Below are 18587 nucleotides of genomic sequence, written 5' to 3'. Positions count from 1 at the left end.
TCTTAATGATATTAAGACAATAGAAATGGTCATAGACTTCAGGAAGCAGGATGAAGATCACACTCCCATCCATACTGGGGGATGCTGTAGAGAAGGGTCAGCTTTATTTAATACTTGAAATCACCATCACTGACAACCTAAAGCAGGCACAACAAATCTAAGCTGTAGTCAAGAATGCTCACCATTGCCTTTACTCACTTAGATGTCTGAGGAAACCCAAAGGTGCCTCCATCTATGCTCATAAATGTAATTAGTGTACAGTGGAATCTGCCTTCACTGACTGCATGACATCCTGGGTATGTCCATAGCTCAGCTCAGGGCGACACACAACTGAAGAGTGTGGTGACATTGGCACAGAATATGACAGGCTGCTTCTGCTCATCATGTAAAAATGTTACATTCATGCTGGATCATGGTCAGTCCAAATGGAGTACAAAATAAATTGATTTGCTGTTTCTACTAAAGGAACATGTCAGAAAAGGATATTCAGTAATCCATCATGGATCACAGCACAAAAATATGAAGTATTGACCCAGACCAAGACATAATACAATAATCATTGTCAAAACCAAAATGTAGTCAAATCCAAGCAAAATATTATCAAATTCCTTGTTTAAATGTAAATGTTCAAGAACTAGTCTTTCCAAAGGGTTTTCCTTTATTTATTTTTTTTATCTTTTATAGCAGTGGTGTGATGATATCTCATACTTCACGTCACTGGCACTTGTGACTAGCAATGAGAGCTGATGGTATACACAACACAACAGCACCCAAATGATCAGGGCCATTAAAAAATATCAAGGAAATTGCTTGTAAGATGATGTCACAAAAAGATAAAAACTCATGTTGCAATAAGTATATTTCAAAAGTGAAATCCAATAAAAAAGCACAAATATTCTTGGCAATATGAAACACGCTGTCCTAAAAAGGCATAGAGTATTATTAAACACCTCAGCTATCCTACAGTTTCTTATCTTCCTTCTCCATTCTGGTACATGAAACAGAACCATTTGCACTCACAGTTGTATGCATTCAGAGACCGTTTTAATCAACAGATCTTAAAGTTACTCAACAATCTTTTGCACTGAAAAAGGCATGGTTTTGCATGTATTGAATATGTGTTTCATGTAATGTGTGATATATCCCTCTTCTTTGTGTCTGTTTACGATATTCTATTATTCTCAAGTCTGTGGGAGACAGGCAAGTAAGAATTTTATTATGTGCATTTTATTATGACAATAAATGTGACATTTAACTTAATATAAATTTATTTTCAGAAAGTATTTATAAAGTAAAACTTCATGGGGTGTTGAAGCCTATTCCGATGACAATGAGGTGCAAACCCTATATGACATTGTGAGAGGACTAAAGTAGATGTGGTGAGTAAATTTTCTGTAGCTATTCTTATGTGCAATTGCTGCATTTTGATTGGTTTATTCTTTATAATAAAATTAAAACATCGTTAAAATTATTGAGCTTTTAAAGTATATTGTGCGCCACTACTTGGAGAGTCTCTCAGTAACAGGGGTGTTCTTTTTTTAAGCAACAGACATTTATTTTGGTTTTTCCACCTTGAGTTCATAAAGTACATCTTTATAAAAACAAGATGTCACTTAGATTCAGTTTTTCCAATCATTATTAAACCCTCAGTGCAGATTTGCGGGGACACAGAGTCTATCCCGGCAATATCAGGTGCAAAGCAGGAAACAAAGACGGGAACCTCGTCGCTGTGGGCACACTCGCGATCTCACTCACTTTGTGCCAGTTTAGAGCTGCCGGTTTACTTAACACCACGTCTTCTGATGAGTGAAGAACATCTGCGCAGCCAGAGAAAAACCCTCGCAAGCACGAAGACAACGTACTAGCTTCTTTAAAAATAACCTTTTTTTGTGAAAAGAAGGCAATTAGAGTAATAAACTGGAAAATTGGTACTAACTGTGACTTTTTCCAGTTCTGATCACTGATGTCGTTTTATGTTACGCTGTGCTCCCCTTTGAACAGCTATTGTGGCGTTTTGTCTTCTACTATAATGTTATATTTTATGTAAGCTGCGTCGTTGGTGCTTATTGTCAGGCTCTGTGTAAAGCAATTATTTATCTGATTCTCTAGCTGTGAATAAGTGCTAGTCTCCACGTCGTTTCTGGAATTCCGGGTTGCGTTAATTTATTAGACATTTCTTGTATCTACAAAGTATTATCTATAAAAAGGGCTCCCGCTGTTCTCTTTCTATGAGAATTATAGTATGTGCTATTTAAAAAAATAAAAGTAATTACATAAAAAGCTACATCATTCTTAATGATTCATGTAAGAACAATTAACTGAAAGCAGCTCTCACATTTGATCATTGCCCTTTACACTAATAAAAGTGACATGCGATTAAAATTTCATGAGGATTTGTCTCATGGTGTGTGAGTGTGTGTGCATATTCGTGGGAGAGAATCTCCTGCGCATGATCGCTGTGAGGCGCCACTGATAAACGTATGATCAAGTCGAGCCTACACTATTCATTTCGTTTTACTGCCGGCGGCAGACGACTGTAAAAATCAAGCCGTCTGCTATTCAGTACGGAGCAACGGTGATGATATATCTGGTAACGTGGAGTACACGTAATGCTTGTGTAGGCTTAAAATGAATGATTAAAGGTTTGGGCATAGTTGAGAGGAGTCTTCAGTTTCAGGACGCTGGATAGTTCCTTCCCATAACCTACAGTACTTTGGGAGATTTGAATTCTTGCCGAGCACATGGAAAACGAGATCTTGGACACGGAGAATGAGAAGCGCAAAAGGATACGAGGGAAATGCACGACAGAAACTGTCATTTAAGAGATGCCTTCTTATCGAAGCTTGAACATAATCATCACGTGCAAATTGTACTTCTGAGCGATGGACTTTACCGAAATTCTATTTGCAGTGTTCATTGCTGTTGTTGTGATTGTTTCATTAATATCTAACTTGTTGGTGCTGCTGTGCTTCATCTGCAGCACCGAAATCCGCAAGCAAGTGCCAGGTATTTTCATTATGAACTTATCATTTTGTAATTTGCTCATCACTGTTTTGAACATGCCATCCACTTTGCTTGGAATTGTTAAGCATCAACAACCTTTTGGCGACTGTATCTGTCGAGCAGTAAGCTTTTTGGAGACTTTCCTGACTATCAACACGATGCTAAGCATGGCAGCTCTCAGCATTGACAAATGGATAGCTGTGGTGTTTCCCCTGAGCTATTCGAACAAAATGCGATACAAGGATGCCTTATTCATGATGTGCTACTCATGGTTTCATTCTCTTACCTTTGCCATGGTCTCGCTGCTTTTTTCCTGGGTTGACTACAATCACATTTATGCAACATGCACACTGCGCTTAAAAGAAGAACGTGAACGGAGAAATTTTACCGTGTTTACCATCGTGTTTCATGCCACAAGTTTTATGCTTTCTCTGCTCATTTTATGCTTCACATATCTAAAGGTTTTAAAAGTAGCAAGGTTTCATTGCAAGAGGATAGACATTATTACCATGCAGACGCTACTTTTGCTGGTAGATATCCATCCAAGGTATCTTTCATTTACTGTATTTATGTAAAATGTGTAAGTATTTTGAGAAACGTGTGAAAGTGCGCGAGTTACGTGACACACACTGAATGCTCACGAAAGTTTTTTAAAAATCGAATTATTATTATTACACGTGACACAAAAATTATATTTAAGATATGAATAATTTTTGCAAAATAATAATAATAATAATGAAAGGAGGGGTGATTATTTCTGCAACTTCATTCAAGGCTAATTTAGAACTTGGTGTAGGAAACAGAAATTTAAGTAAGTTATTTTCACCCACAACAATATTAATAAAATCATTAACATCCTCACGGCACTATATGGCTATATTGTCCGTAAATATACAGGAAAGATTTAAATTTCATTTGGTTGTGGAATTTATTTTAATGCTCCGAATTACCTACCATTCTAAAACCTTGCTGTTACCTGGAATATCCCTAAATATGTGGCACATTTCTCAGCCAATATATTTACTTTGCTTTGGTTACAGTGTTAAGCAACGCTGCCTTGTTGAACAGAAAAAGAGACGGCAAAGGGCCACCAAGAAAATCAGCATTTTTATAGGCTCTTTTATTATCTGTTTCGCCCCTTATGTGATTACTAGGTGAGTATAAATGATTTCATGTATATTTCACTCACTTAAATAACTAGTAAGAATGAATGAAACCCCACTAGTTTAACTGTAAGAAGTAGTAAAGGTCTTTCAAACCTCTTTTTTCATTAATTACCAATAGTAGTGGGGAGCTGAAAAGCAAGCAGACAGGACAAAAAATGTCTTGTGTGTATGCAGACACTCAGATAGATAGATAGATAGATAGATAGATAGATAGATAGATAGATAGATAGATAGATAGATAGATAGATAGATAGATAGATAGATAGATAGATAGATAGATAGATAGAGAATACCATTTTGCTAAAGCAAATATCATTTGAAAAGGTACTTTTTATTTGAAATAGTTCATATATTGCAACTCTAGGTAAGTTCAAGAATTGTAAGTCAAGTTAATGGAAACCAAGACCTAATAGCTAAAGATCTTTGAACAAGATTCACTTATGGCATATGATAAACACAAACCCACAATCATATTTATGAAAGTGTAATTGACAAGAGATTTGGGTAATGTTTTGCCAGATTTACATGGGGTATGTTCTCAATGTTTTGAATGACCTTTTTTTATTTCTTTGCAGGTTAATAGAACTCCTTCCATTTGTAACAATTAATCAGCAGTGGGGAATCCTAAGTAAGTGCCTAACATATAGCAAGGTTGCTTCAGATCCTTTTGTTTATTCACTGCTGCGACAACAATACAAGAAGGTCTTAATCAACATTGTCAACAGAATGCTCAAAAGGGATTTATATCCATCATCTGGGCATAACAGTTCTTTAGATACTGAAAATGACTACTGCTTGCAGCGGACAAATTGAGGGTTTTATGTGCACGAAGCAAAAATAAAAATTCTGTGAACAGAAGAATATACAGCAACCACTATATAATAGAAGTCAATAAACCTCATTAAATGTTGTGAAGCTCTACAGTACTGTATATCTAAAATTATAACTTTTTTATATCATTACATTCCCTTTATCCCAAGACAATAATTTATAACTTTAAACATGTTAGTTGAAAGAGTCAGCTATAATTATGTGCATAAATTGTATTATAACTTATGACTACTATCTACTATGGATATAAATAGAAAAAGCAGATTATATTTTTATTGGAAAGTATTCTAGGAAATAACAGTTCCAAAAAAGAAATAAGTTGATGCTATAAATACTTCAGATATTGTTACAATCAGATTCAGAACAGATGTAGCTCTATTGTTTTTTCTTTTTGGGCATATATACATTCTGCACAGTAATTAATAAAGAATTATTTAACCTTTTCCCATTTAAGCTCAGAATGACATCATTACATTTAATTAAATTATGTTTACCTGATTCTAAAGGCATGAAGAAAAATTCATAACTCAGGAGCTATCCAGCTCACATTCTCTATAAATCGGTAGTAGCATGGTTTAAAATAAACTGCATTGACATTGTCACAGTGCACAGTTTATTAAAATATTTCCGAATATATTAGCTGAAATTTACTAAAACAGTAATGCGTACATTGGAAACTGGAATATTCTGGGATACCATCAGTTTAAACAAATTGATTATGCCATGTCCATAATGGATTTAAACAACCTTCCATTCTTAAAATCCTGTAACTGTCTGGTGACCACTACTAAACATTTTCAAGTGTATCTCTTTTATTTAAAACTAATGATTTCCCAAGAGATACTGCAAAGAAGGAATGAAGGAATTACCTGAAGCTTGTTTCCAGGCAGATACTGAAAGTACTTCAGAGACTATTATACAGGTACATTAATCTTATTATTAATCCTCCCAGAAAGCTAAAGAAAATGGGAAGATTCATTACTCTGTGAGTTAGTGTCATATTGTGGTAGAAAGGCTGCTAAAAATGAACTGGTACATAATTTAATTTCATGCACTTTTTGATAACCATAGGTCAGTGTTATTAGATTTATAAAGCCAAAGTTGTATTTGTTACCTATTTTAAACTGAATGTATTGTCAAGCTGCAAGAACTCTGAATTATCTGGCATTGTTTTTTGATTGTAACACACACATGCACACCCACACACACATGCACACACACACCCCCACACACACACATATATAAATATATATATATACATACATATGTACATTATTTGTTATTTTTTTGCACTGAAGCAGAGAGTTTATTCCATTAGATTTATTTATGTCTGACTATTTTTAAATAAAGTTGACCTCTTTTCAGAGGAGGAATGTACAATGTAATTTGTTTAACTTCAGAGTTTAAAGTGTTACTTTGGGGTATTAATCAACAGGTTAACTTCTCTGATTTCACAGATTTGTGCTTAACAGTGCACATTTTTAAATCAAGTATTAGATAAAACTGTGTATATAACTGAACATACTGTATACAATGAAATATATGGTACGTTACTTGTGATCCAGAAAATAATGTGCAATAAAGCTAATAAAAATGTATTAAGCATCCTGTGTATTTTGATAGTTAATAAGAACTTTATAAGAACTTTGTTTGTGAAATTTCTGCCAATAAACTACAAAAAATTCAATAAATCAAAGTTTTATATATTATTGTATTGTGGCTTGAAATGTGTTTTACATGAAAATCCAAATCATTACTCAGAGCTGAACAGCAGCAGCATTTTACACAGAAGTAACCGAAGAGCTATCATTAAAAAACAGTGTATTGAAATCGTACAATCCCTTTAAAAACAGTTTCTGCGGCAATTCCCGTGTGATATCCATCTTATTACAGCTGATTAAAGTAGTCTCTTAATCTGATTATTACCTGAATTTTGAAAAAAATAATTTCAATTTTTACATGTCCTGCCTAGTACTAGTATTTTAAATCAGATAAATCCATATTCCAAATCTGCCATAAAATTACTGGGAGCCAGAGCCTATTTGGGTCCCACTGGGCACAATGCAGGCACAAGCCTCAAATATAGTGCCAGTTCTTTGCATTTATACACACATACAGACAGATAGGCATTTATAATAAGCAAGCCTAAAGATGTAGATCAAAAAAGTAAGTACAAGGAATACAGAGCACTCAGAGAAAACTACTACAGGTGTGAAAAGAATCATATTCTGGCCCTGGAGCTGTGAGGGAGGAGTAATAATCTCTTTGCATTGTGCCACCAATCATCCATCAAACAAATAGCTTTAAGTAATCAAAGCTTGATGACTAATTAATACTTGGCTTCCAGAACTAAGTGAGTCAGCCTTATCTTAACATTTCTTAAACTATTTTTAGATATACCTGAATGCTTTGTTTGTTTAGTATCTTCCTGTTCTGGAAAATAAAAATTCTTTAAAATAAAAAGAAAAATCTTTTGGTTACACATGGGTGGTAACAGTGTATAATTTGCTCACTAAGGATCATTGAAAGGCAATGGTTTGTAGATTGATAAAATGGTCCCAATGTATTTATGGGTTTCCTCTTGGTGCTTCAATTTCCTTCCATAGTCCAAAGATGTGCAAGTTAGCTGGATTGGTGATGTTAAACTGGGCCTTGTGTGTGTGTATGCGTGTGTGTGTGTGCCCTGTGATAGAATGGTACCTTGTCCAGGGACTGTTCCTGTTTGTCTCTCATGCTTGTTGGGATAGGCTCCAGTTTCTCCATGACCCTGCTCAGGATAAAGTGGCTTTGAAAATACCGAGCTGGATGGATGGACAGATATATTGGCTGATAATTCTTAAATAATGTTTAGTAATTTATGTGCTTTTCTGATGTTACAGTATACTCTTAGTGTTAGCCATTTACATTATGACTCTCCAAAATGACTACTTGCACTTAAAATCAACTACAATACTTTTTATTTGTGCTTTCTTTATTAAACTTTCTAACTTTTTTTTTTCTTGTTTGACTATGAAGTAGTTTCTTATGCAAGTTCGACTTGAATCACTGATATCTATTATATCTACTGGAAAGTCATCAGAAACTTAAAGTGTGCATATATGATAATAAATGACAAAAACTAAATTATTCATCTGATTATGTGTACAAGAACCTTATAAGCAGCACATCAGCACCACATAATTATGGCAGGTACAGATTAATCAAATTAAAAAATAAATAAACATTCCAACAGTCAGATCAAAATATAAACTTGAAAATGCGGAAAATTTTAAATTCTCTAAATCAGCATCAGAGTTTTGAAAACATTCAGCATTGGAAATTAGAAGGTAGTATGATTGATCCAGTTGTGAAGTAATGAATAAATTTAATTCAAAAGAAGAATAATATGGGGCCTAAAACTGGTTTACAGGTGAGAAAAATTAATGTAGTATATAGTGATTTTAAGATTGCATATTAATGTTTGTTTCTTCTAAAATTCTTAACATAGCTTATTCAATACAGAAAAATAAAATCACATTAGTTGTTTTGATGTAGTTTTCAGGGATGCTACATGAAGAATAATACTTACAAGAACAGCATTAAGGCCTATAAGCTTATATATCCTATAACATTTTTTTTTTTTTTCCTGAAAAGGTAGTGACACTTTCTACGATTTAGATATATGGCTCATGTCGGAGCTGAGTTACTTTCTACAGGGAGTTTGAATGCTGTTTTTATGAAGTTCTCTAGGTGCTGTGAATTCCTCCTACAGTCTAATGACATGCTGAGACAGCTGACAGCACATTACCTTGGTGTAGGTGGGATTCCACTTGGACCTTGTGATAAAAGTGCAATTTGAAAAAAAGAAAAAAAAAATCAGGATTTTATTTGCACACTTAAAATGTATGTAATATCAATCATCAATCATTAAATAGGAAAGAAAAATACAAGACATTTTCAATTTGTCAATGTTTGGTTCGGAAACAGTGATTTTGTGATTATTATGTTATTTTATTCCCCTGTTTTATAATAATTTATAATGGATCTGTTTAGAAAAAGCATTGACTAGTTTGTTTTTTTTAACATTTCTAAAACAATACTTTAAATCTGACTCTCAGCATTGCAAGAAGTGTTTGTGACCTTTTAATCTAGATTAGCTGTTGTGTCCTTTTATAACTTAATAATAATAATAATAATAATAAAAAAAAAAAAAATAATAATAATAATAATAATAATACATTTTATTTATATAGCGTCTTTCCCATGCTCAAGGCACTTCACAGAGTTTAAGAAAGAATGGCAGGGTTACAGTATATAGCATTGTACTAAACCAGATAAATAAATAAAGAAGAGTAAGAGAGGCTTTTTTTCTCTGAATTTACTAACAGACAACATAATTGATGGTCTAGCACACACACACACAGGTTACATGAGCATCCTGACATAGAGATAAACTGAAAGAAGGGCAATAAAGTCAGGTAGAGCTAAAAGCCTTCCTGAACAGATGAGTTTTGAGTTGTTTTTTTAAAAGAATTCATGGAGTCAGCTGACCTGATTAATTTTGGTAGGTTATTCCAGAGTCTGGGCGCTATACGGCTGAAGGCCCTGTCACCCATGGAGTGTAGATTAGTGTGGGGCACAACAAGATTGCCAGAATCAGAGGACATTAGTGGGCGGACAGGCACACAGTGATGGAGAAGGTCACTGATGTAGTTTGGCGCAACTTCTCTCCAAAGCATTAATGCAACATCTAAAATATACAGTACATCAAAAAGCTGACATTAATAATGAAGATGTGTACTACAGCAATGTAAAGCATTGAATAGCAATAACTTTTTTTGTGACATGGTAACTGAATGATAACATTTTTCCAGGGGTAATGGGCATTTCCAGCATAGAAAAAGGCAGAATAGTTCAAGCTATAATCATAGAAAGAGAGAGAGGCCCATACTGAGAAGTGCCAAAACAACTAAACTGACCAGTTTGTAAATACATAGGGGACTAGGGAGCAATAAGCACTGTTCATGTACTGGATGCTCTAGCAGAACAATAGACCTGGGATGTAGTATATGACAGAGAAGTGAAAACAAAATATTTTTGCAGGCCATTAGAGGGTAGAAAAAACAGAAATTGCCAGGGATGTGAATTGTTATAATTTTGGTTTAGGAACTCCTAAAACAGAGAGTTCTGAAAATGTTATTATTATTTTTTGGCAACCCTGTTTTGTTTCATTTGCTGGTATATTTGCCACCAATTTATATCAATCATTGGCATTTCCATGGCTATAAAGTTGTTATACCCCTTGTTGGTCATGTGTAGTAGAAGTTACACGACCTATTATGTTATTTAGTTCCACCTACATAAGACAGTGGTGCATAGCTTCTGCCATCTGAGCGCTGGATTTGCTATAAAATACAATCGACTAAATTCTTGGATAGTTATGGGTAATTAAAACACATTCATGTCAGGACCTTTGGCTTGCCTCTTCATCTATGATTCTTGCACTTGCATTTTGTACTTGAGCTATATTTTGAATTCTGAGATTCAGACCCTAACCTTTCCTTGAGTTCATCTCTGCTTTCTCTCATCAATTTTCATCAGCTCTTGATCACTTATTCACACCTTTGACCTGCCAGAAACCTTTCTAAAATCATAAAAAGGGTGAGTAAAGCTACTTTTTGCTTGATAGGAAATCAGAACACCTCCTGATTCACTGGCGACAACTGTTATTATTCCAGCTATAGTGAAGAGGGTGAAGGCTCCCAAAAACATTAATAAACAAGGCCTACCCCAGGCACTCTGACTCCAGACTCCACAGGCTGGTTTCGGGCTACTGAAGCCAAATGGGGTTCTGGATTTTAAAGTATAAAATACTTCCAAAATATTTAAAAATTAAGCAAAATGCCCCTCTTTGGAGAAGTAAAGAAAAAACTTTGCCTATCACAGATAAGGCTAAAGAAACATTTTATTTACATAAATGTTAGTAAACAAAAAAAATCCCAAAAAATGAAACAAGACTACAAATGCAATCCAACCATCATAATCAAGGAATAGAAGTAAAATAATCCAGAATCAGAAAAATCAGTACTTACTATTAAATGCACTTTTACAATGACACTGAAGGATCTGCTTTCAGATTTAGGATCTAAAGGCCGAAGGCAGTCCTTCAGCCGCAACATCAATGCAATCCAATAAAATTTGTTTTTGTATAGCACATTTCCTTTGGTTCAGGTTCACAGCACTTTGACAAATTCTGACATAAAATGCAAGTATAGATTATACTGATTGCTAAATTACAACAGTAGTAAATATAAAGATATAAATTTGCTAAAATGCACAAAAAACTATGCAGAAACTAATTAACATAAATGGACACCAACAATATCTGTCCATTAATGAAATTGTTAAACTAAGGCCAGTTGATAATGGAGGAGATCAGAATTATAAAGGAGAGAGTCAAAGGCAAAGTCAGACATGGTCATAGACCTGAAGAACTCAGCCAGCTGGCTGCCTATCCCCTCCTGGGCACTCTGGGCACAATCTGGGTAGCCCTGCCTTTTTGGGTTCCACCCACAAAATACAAAACATATAAGACAACAAAAATACATAGTAACACATTATATGAATAAAGAAAACATAATCAAAGAAAAACAATCTTATATAAAGGGAAACCAAGAATAGAAATAATGAAAGATGGGAACTTAATAAAAAAGAACAAAAATAATAAATATAGAAGAAGTAAAATTATTTCCAGGGCAATAATCCAGACTGAACCATAACAGAAACACAAGTCCCAAGTAGACATATTTAGGGCCATATTGCCCATTTAAATTTCGGTGCAGGCAAGTAGTTAAGTAGACATCTTTAGCCCAAAAAGTGTTAACACACAGTCTAGACTTAAAAGAATGCAACTGGGGTCCTCTTTAAAGCAGTAAGCTGAGAATCTGCCTTGAAGACCTACCCTCTGAAGGGCAACTAAAGGCTTAGTGTGCAAGGACACCAGCAGTTGCTTGACAGAGTGCTACCAGATGTCTCTATTACAAAAGTAATGTGGCCTCAATCTAATTGTAAGGAATTTAAGGTCCTTTGCTGAAGAGAATGTTAGAGTTGGGACTAGAAGTGGAGAAAAGCCCCATTGGTTAGAGGGACAGGCCAGGGTCAAGAGTGAAAGAAAAACAGTGGGGGTGATGGCGGTATGATGAAGAGTATTTAGAAAAACTTTAAAGATGCGAAAGACCCTATCAGGCTGATTCAGATTGTTTTTTTCTCTATATTCAATTTAAGTTTCTACTTTGTGTTTTTTGTGTGGTTTATTCAATAAAAGCACAGTTTTTAACATTGTTGGCTGCCTCTGAGTTGCTTTGGATGTAGATTTTAGCTACAGTAATGGCCCACTCAGGATATAATTTCTTTAGTAAATTTCTATAAAATCTGTTTTCTTAACTAAACATCCAGTATCTTCACTTACTCAAAAGACAGAGCACCCATTTATGTGCTGAGAAGCCGGAGTGGCGTGTAGACATAATATGCAAGAAGGATTGTAAGGAATATACAAGAACAACTACATCCTCACTCTCACTGTGACTTGTGACAATGTATAAGGCTCAATTGTTGTGATAGCACCATGTCACGTCTTTTGGGCTGGTACTCTATTGTGGACATATGACTGTAGACATTCTGTTTTCTAGGATCCAGAGTTAAATGAAAAATAACATATTGCAATAGAAACTTGGACACTAGAACAGCCAAAAGGGAATGCAGAAATATTGCAGACATAGAGTCACAGAACAGCCCCTAATGTTAGTCTTGATTGTCAACAAGGGTGTCCAAAAAGAAAAGTGATTAAGTATGGAAGTCAAAGAGTTTCACAAACACAGAGCTAAGGCTTGTGTTTTTGTTTTGTTTCATCAATGACTGTTAGGTCAGTTTCAAAATAATTAACTTGGCTGCGAGTTGGCTTTTGACACTGGAGATTGTCTTTCAATCTCTCTAATTTACTTTACCCTTGAGACTAATTATATACTAGGCAGGTGCTGAGCCCTAGTCACTAAGGAATGGGATTCTAATCCACAGCATTGTCAGTTCAATCCCCATTACTACCTCATTGTATCACCTTGAAGAAGTCCTTTACAGTAACTTAAAAATGCTTCACATGTAAAACTAGGCAAACAATTTGAACATTTTAAAATTTAATTTGTTTATTTAAAGAGTCAGCTCTAAATTGATGTCAATAAAATGAGAATATTTAAAAATTAGTGTACTTTTAAAAATTCTCCTTTCTAGGAAATTCTTTTCATTGAAGCACCGTTACAGTTTAAACTAAACTTTATCTTTATCTTTAACTCATAAGAATCCATCCATCCATCCATCCATCCATCCATCCATCCATCCATCCATCCATCCATCCTCTTCCGCTTATCTGAGGTCGGGTCGCGGACGCAGCAGCTTGAGCAGAGATGCCCAGACTTCCCTCTCCCCGGCCACTTCTTCTAGCTCTTCCAAGGGAATCCCGAGGCGTTCCCAGGCCAGCCGGGAGACATAGTCCATCCAGCGTGTCCTGGGTCTTCCCCTGGGCCTCCTCCTGGTTGGACGTGCCCAGAACACCTCACCAGGGAGGCGTCCAGGAGGCATCCTGATCAGATGCTCGAGCCACCTCATCTGACTCCTCTTGATGCGGAGGAGCAGCGGCTCTACTCTGAGCCCTTCCTAGATGACTGAGCTTCTCACCCTATCTTTAAGGGAGAGTCCAGACACCCGGCGGAGGAAACTCATTTCAGCTGCTTGTATTCGCGATCTCGTTCTTTCGGTCACTACCCATAGCTCATGACCATAGGTGAGGGTAGGAACATAGATCGACTGGTAAATTGAGAGCTTTGCCTTACGGCTCAGCTCCTTTTTCACCACGACAGACCGATGCAGAGCCCGCATCACTGCGGACACTGCACCGATCCGCCTGTCGATCTCATGCTCCATTCTTCCCTCACTCGTGAACAAGACCCTGAGATACTTGAACTACTCCACTTGAGGCAGGATCTCGCTCCCAACCCTGAGAGGGCACTCCACCCTTTTCCGGCTGAGGACCATGGTCTCGGATTTGGAGGTGCTGATTCCCATCCCAGCCACTTCACACTCAGCTGCGAACCGATCCAGAGACAGCTGAAGATCACGGCCTGATGAAGCAAACAGGACAACATCATCTGCAAAAAGCAGTGACCCAATCCTGAGTCCACCAAACCAGACCCCTCAACACCCTGGCTGTGCCTAGAAATTCTGTCCATAAAAGTTATGAACAGAATCGGTGACAAAGGGCAGCCCTGGAGGAGTCCAACTGTCACTGGAAATGGGTTCGACTTACTGCCGGCAATGCGGACCAAGCTCTGACATCGGTTGTATAGGGACCAAACAGCCCTTATCAGGGGGTCCGGTACCCCATACTCCTGGAGCACCCCCCACAGGATTCCCCGAGGGACACGGTCGAACGCCATTTCCAAGTCCACAAAATTCATGTAGACTGGTTGGGCGAACTCCCATGCACCCTCCAGGACTCTGCTAAGAGTGTAGAGCTGGTCCACTGTTCCGCAAACCAGGACGAAAACCACACTGTTCCTCCTGAATCCGAGGTTCGACTATCTGACGGACCCTCCTCTCCAGAACCCCCGAATAGACTTTTCCAGGGAGACTGAGGAGTGTGATCCCTCTGTAGTTGGAACACACCGTCCGGTCCCCCTTCTTAAAGAGTGGGACCACCACCCCGGTCTGCCAATCCAGAGGCACTGTCCCTGATGTCCATGCGATGCTGCAGAGACGTGTCAACCAAGACAGCCCTACAACATCCAGAGCCTTGAGGAACTCCGGGCGTATCTCATCCACCCCCGGGGCCCTGCCACCAAGGAGTTTTCTGACCACCTCGGTGACCTCAGTCCCAGAGATGGCAGAGCCCACCTCCGAGTCCCCAGGCTCTGCTTCTGCATTGGAAGGCGTGTTAGTGGGATTGAGGAGGTCTTTGAAGTACTCCCCCCACCGACCTACAACGGCCCAAGTTGAGGTCAGCAGCACACCATCCCCACCATATACAGTGTTGACACTGCACTGCTTCCTCCTCCTGAGACGCCGGACAGTGGACCAGAATCTCCTCGAAGCCGTCCAAAAGTCGTTCTCCATGGCCTCCCCAAACTCCTCCCATGCCCGAGTTTTTGCCTCATCAACCACCAAAGCCGCATTACGCTTGGCCTGCCGGTATCTATTAGCTGCCTCCAGAGTCCCACAGGACAAAAGGGACCGGTATAACTCCTTCTTCAGCTTGACAGCATCCCTCACCACTGGTGTCCACCAACGGGTTTGGGGATTGCCGCCACGACAGGCACCGACCACCTTACAGCCATAGCTCCGGTCAGCCGCCTCAACAATAGAGGCACGGAACATGGCCCATTCCGACTCAATATCCCCCACCTCCCTCAGGACTTGGTCGAAAGTTCTGCCGGAGGTGGGAGTTGAAACTACTTCTGACAGGGGGCTCTGCCAGACATTCCCAGCAGACCCTCACAACACGTTTGGGCCTACCAGGCCTCACCGGCATCCTCCCCCACCATCGAAGCCAACTCACCACCAGGTGGAGATCAGTTGACAGCTCTGCCGCTCTCTTCACCCGAGTGTCCAAGACATGTGGCCTGATGACATGACCACAAAGTCGATCATCGAACTGAGGCCTAAGGTGTCCTGGTGCCAAGTGCACATATGAACACCCCTATGCTTGAACATGTGTTTGTTATGGACAATCCGTGACGAGCACAGAAGTCCAATAACAAAACACCACTCGGGTTCAGATCGGGGGGGCCATTCCTCCCAATCATGCCCTTCCAGGTCTCACTGTCATTGCCCACGTGAGCATTGAAGTCTCCCAGCAGTACGAGGGAGTCCCCAGAAGGTATGCCCTCTAGCACACCCTCCAGGGACTCCAAAAAGGTTGGGTACTCCGAACTGCTGTTCTGTGCATACACACAAACAACAGTTAGGACCCATCCCCCCACCTGAAGGCGGAGGGAGGCTACCCTTTCATCCACCAGGGTAAACCCCAATCTACAGGCTCCAAGTCGGGGGGCAATAAGTATGCCCACACCTGCTCGGCGCCTCTCACCAGGGGCAACTCCAGAGTGGTAGAGAGTCCAGCCCCTCTCAAGGAGATTGGTTCCAGAGTCCAAGCTGTGCGTTGAGGTGAGCCCGACTATATCTAGCCAGAACCTCTCACCCTCGTAAACAAGCTCAGGCTCCTTCCCCTTCAGAGAGGTGACATTCCACGTCCCAAGAGCCAGCTTCTGTAGCCGAGGATCGGACCGCCAAGGTCTCCCAACCTCCTTGGCCCCTCCCATAGGTGGTGAGCCCATGGGAAACTCATAAGAATGCAATATGTTATTCTGATCATCAAAGTAAATATGACTTGCTTTATGATTCCTCTAGTCAATCACTGTTAACGATACTATTTTTTTAAGTATCAGAAGTAGAGGGCACTATAAATAATTGTAGGTGCTTTTTAATGTTATATCTAAGATTATAATGCGTGTGCAAAATATGTTAATGCTAATACACCTAGAGTGTCAAGCATGAAAGAAACAGAAATTTTTAAACAGAAATAAATTAATAGAAATGCAAAGAAAAATACACAAAAGAAAGATTAAAATAATTCAAATTTGAATATATACAGATAATAATCATTAACTAACCTTCACATGTCTTCTTTCATAAATATAAAGTATAATCATGATTGAGGCAAAAAAAGAAAATAACAATCACAGCACCTATACTGGTTACATTTTTACCACCATGATGAGGAGACTTTAAGAAGAGAAATCGATTCTGAAATATCAAAGGCAAGAAGAAGAGTGGGGCAAACATCATTATATGTTGTAAGCAGGGAAGACAAAGATCTTAAGGTGCTCAGAACACTTAAAAATAATTAAATAGCAGGGCCAGACATGCTGTAATTGCAGGTTCCCAAAGCAAACAGAAAATCTATATTGTGATAGGATGACTGTCAGGCCTGTTAGTTGTCTGGCATCAAACATAGATTTACTAATAACCTTGCCTACTGTGTTTTAAAAAAGGGTTGGAATGCACACATTTAAAAAAAATATATATATTTCATCTTTAAAAGCTCCTTTCATTTCAAGAACATATCTGCAGTCTGAGCAGATTTCTTAAATGTTATATATGATTGGCTATCTGTTAATATCTTATTTAAAAGAGAAAGAAAGACATGATGACACAAAGAAGAAGATTAGGAATATGTCTGATAACAAGAATACATTTTATTTATATAGTGCCTTGCCTATATTCAACATCCTGGAGCATACAGTATTTCCTTTCATGTTATGTTTTCAGCTGATTAACCCACTGGGATATAGGAGCAGATGCATATTTCATTGTCAGCTTATGACAGTTTTTAGGAATATTGATTTCCACTGCACTAATGGCTGGAAGACTTCGTTTCCACAACAATGCCTGTGAAACTAATCCTTAGATGAAATTTTACCTGGAGAAATTCTCCACTGCAATAAGGCTGGAACAAGGAATTTACACAAAAAAGAAAGACACAAACAAAAGAAAAACTCTGCATAACAGTTCAAGTAAGGAACAAAATAAAGCTTATGAGAGCCAAGGGAGCTGAAGACTTTACTAAGAATTTAATAGAATTATACAATATTGCATAAGAAAATGAATAGGACAGTGTGATTGATAAGAATAATAAGGTGATGTCTAGTCATGTCAAAACATTGTTTGCTCTCTTCTGGGTAATTAAAGGTAGAGGTAAATGCTTCTTTCTGAAGGTTTTATCTTAATGACTGTATATACTGTGCTACTGTACATACTGTAGCAGCAACTATGTAACATGTTTAGCCCATCTCCTTTTTATTGCACTCAAAAGAACAGTATGGTATTGTAAGCAGGTGAAATAGTTGACATCCAAAAGAGAATAGTTTACAGTATGAATATGATGACAAACACATGATAACACAGAAAGTGTTTAAACAGCATGAAACACAGAAAAAAAAGTGATGGAGATGAACAGATGGAGTTAAGATAATAAAGAGCTTGAAAATAGTGTTATTATTGTAAGATCATTTCCAGAATAAAGCTTTAGCAACAATTATCAAATTATGAAGAAAGCCTTGCAAAAGTAAATGCAATAAAGAACAACAGAGATTTTAGCAGTTACCTCAAAAATAAATACGTGTATCACATTAGATACTTTTACCCTTGTTGACAACAACTTTCCAACACACTTTTCCTTTCACTTTCCACTGTTTCCAGTACAGCGTCAGTGGCAACCAAGGCTTTTAAATGTAAACCAACCCTGAATAAATAGGATGTCAGTCCATTGCTGGGCACATTCTTTGATATAGGAACAATTCAGTGTCACCAATATGAACAGTAACCAATACATATAGTCAGAATAATTTTGCATTCTGTACAAGAACTAATCCTACAGCTATGTGAAAGTTTGAATCTCCAGAAGTAGTACTTCAGAATAGATTTCTCAAATTATCTCAAGTACCAGCAGGGAGCACCCTCTTAACTTTCCAAAAATAAACTTTCACAAGCGTTAAGAAGAGA

General features: G+C 37.9%; 1 protein-coding gene across 1 annotated transcript; it reads left to right on the top strand.

Moving 5' to 3' along the window:
• The first annotated feature begins 2300 nt into the window (after positions 1 to 2300).
• On the top strand, positions 2301 to 6227 carry gpr78a (G protein-coupled receptor 78a). The gene is made up of 3 exons (XM_028802988.2): positions 2301 to 3550; positions 4044 to 4157; positions 4745 to 6227. Exons 1-3 carry the CDS (start codon positions 2883 to 2885, stop codon positions 4980 to 4982), a joined length of 1020 nt encoding a protein of 339 aa, XP_028658821.1. The 5' UTR covers positions 2301 to 2882; the 3' UTR covers positions 4983 to 6227.
• Positions 6228 to 18587: the final 12360 nt, after the last annotated feature.

This window comes from Erpetoichthys calabaricus, chromosome 5, assembly GCF_900747795.2.
Source record: "Erpetoichthys calabaricus chromosome 5, fErpCal1.3, whole genome shotgun sequence".
Lineage (NCBI taxonomy): Eukaryota > Metazoa > Chordata > Cladistia > Polypteriformes > Polypteridae > Erpetoichthys > Erpetoichthys calabaricus.
Note: the sequence above shows the minus strand (reverse complement) of the source record. Positions and strands in the feature narration are given on the sequence as shown.